This window comes from Bactrocera latifrons, unplaced genomic scaffold, assembly GCF_001853355.1.
Source record: "Bactrocera latifrons isolate USDA-ARS-PBARC rearing strain unplaced genomic scaffold, ASM185335v1 scaffold_269, whole genome shotgun sequence".
Lineage (NCBI taxonomy): Eukaryota > Metazoa > Arthropoda > Insecta > Diptera > Tephritidae > Bactrocera > Bactrocera latifrons.
Window position 1 is genome coordinate 127,431 of NW_017536285.1, and position 2,357 is coordinate 129,787.

The 2,357-nt window shown below is 27.1% G+C and overlaps 1 protein-coding gene across 1 annotated transcript in view; it reads right to left on the bottom strand.

The window, feature by feature from the left end:
* Window positions 1–329: 329 nt before the first annotated feature.
* Window positions 330–2,357, bottom strand: part of LOC108969863 (probable serine/threonine-protein kinase DDB_G0282963) — a 146,228-nt gene continuing 144,200 nt past the window's right edge. The window contains exon 4 of the mRNA XM_018934848.1: window positions 330–927. Coding sequence (XP_018790393.1) covers window positions 855–927 — 73 coding nt within the window. The 3' untranslated portion in view covers window positions 330–854. The remainder of the gene's footprint in view (window positions 928–2,357) is intronic.

Sequence of the window (2,357 nt, forward strand, 5' to 3'; positions counted from 1 at the left end):
CAATTTCGTGTGAAAAAATAATTTCTTCTTCGTCAATAATATTGTTAATATCCGTATTAGTTTAACACTAGGAGGTTTATGAAAGACTGGTTACGTAATTATTTACTTACTTACCTAACGGGTATTTAAGTTATATGYGAGTGTGAAATATTTACAAAATGCTTAAGACAATGAAGCTATGGCTAAGTAGCGAATTAAAGTAGCTGTAAATTTCCTTTTTTTGTATTTGAATATGCAGGAACCTTCAAGTATAAGCTTAAAACTATGGTTTTTATTTAAAAGGTAATTTCTATTTATTTTAAATTCTACTTTTTTGTTATTTTAAACTATTTTCAATTATTGTTATTTTTATTTAATTTACTATTATTACTTCCTGTGTACCRCTAGGTATGTAGAACGTATTTTTGTACATTTTTTATGCTAAACTTAAAACGCTCATTTTGTAAATTCACCGTTAGCATCGCTTACATTTTCGTGCTTTTCGAATTTGGCTAAAAAAAAAATTGCGAAAATTTTATAGAAAATGTGCGAGCTTTTATTTTTAATGGCGTGAGATTTCAGTGACTTTTTCTAAATTTCTCAACATTTCAATTATGTAATGCAAAGTTGACTAATTTGTTTTAACTTTCTTTGAGTGATCATAAATTATTGTAATTTCAATGAATACAACAACATACGCGTAAATGATGACATGGCAAATGRGTAGCGGGTAATCGGTACATTATACGTAGAGCTACACTACAATCACAACTACAATAGCAACAATTGCGCTACTTATGAACGTGTTTGCTTGTAAATTTAGAATTTCGTATTTTAGCTTGTCCAATTATCATTATAATTTTGGCCAATAACCGTTACGTTCGTCGCCGTAGCGCCCAGTGTGTCAGCCAGTACAATGCAAGTAATTTCCATAGACCAATTGGCAGGCTAAAAGTGGGTGAGAGAAGAGAGAAATTGAGCAATGTGTTTTGGGTGGCCGGTAATAAGAAGCAATAACTTATTTAAAGCAACAACAAAGCATACAAATTATTTGAAATTGTAAATTTTAGTTTTTAATAAAAATAACGAAAGAATAGTGAATAAAATAAAAATAAAATGTATAAAAATTGTTTGTCATATTATACAACATGCATGCAAAGCAGTCACAAAGGCATAACGACATAAAAATAGTAAGTAAATATGTGTAAGTACATGCAAAGCAGATAAAGAACGAATAAAATGAAATGCATAGAAATTAAAAATTAATAAAATGCAACTTGACAAGCAACTTACCATTTCAATAAAAGTCATTATATTTGAAACACCCTTAACAAAAAAGCAGAAAAGCAAAAACATACACATCAAAGCTATGAAACAAACAGTTAATGCTACACAATCGCACACAATACAGCAATAATGTTTTTTTTTTATTCAATATCTTTGTATTACGAAACATACAACTCAAAGATTTTAGAAGTATAACGAAGAACCTCTGGCAATACGGTATTTTATACGCTTTACAAATAAAAAATGTTTGCTAGGAAATTAGCGAAAATATTTAGAATATATTTTAAGTAATTAAAATACCAGTTTTTATCTATTTCTTTCAAACCAAAGTAAAGTCGAATTTTTTACAGTGTACCATATATTGCTGAGAAAGGTTGCTAGCAACATTTGGCGTGAAATTACTAAATACTGTATAAAAATCATTACGGCAATTTATATCAGAACTTTTTATTGACAGAAACATTTTTTATAGCAAAACTTTTTATAGCAACATTTTTTATAGCAACATTTTTATAGTAAAAATTTTAATAGCAAATATTTTTATCGCAAAATTTATTACTGCAATTTATATCAGAACTTTTTATTGACAGAAACATTTTTTATAGCAAAACTTTTTATGGCAAAATTTTTTTACAGCAACGTTTTTTATAGTAAAACTTTTAATAGCAAATATTTTTATCGCAAAATTGTAGTGAACATTTTTTAAAGCAAACATTTTATGGAACAATTTTTTATAGCAAAAAATTTTATATAATCATATCTTGTAGCAAAATTTTTTTAAAGCAATAATTAATAATTGTCGTATTGTGATTTTATGGTATAATTAGCTTTCAAAATAGTTTTTACACTGAAAAAATGTTGCCAGCAACAAATACGCCATTTTATATAGAAATGATTGCATTTTTTGCCCAGCAACTCTCTGACAAATACATATGAAGAAAATTTTCGACGAACGGTAACAAGTAAAGTGCAAGTTCTCAAAATATTTTTTAAACTAAAAAAATGCAACATGTTCAGCAAAGTTAGTTCTAAAATTACTTTCACAATCAAAAAATGTTGGCAACATTTTTTGCGTAACATGTTTATTTATG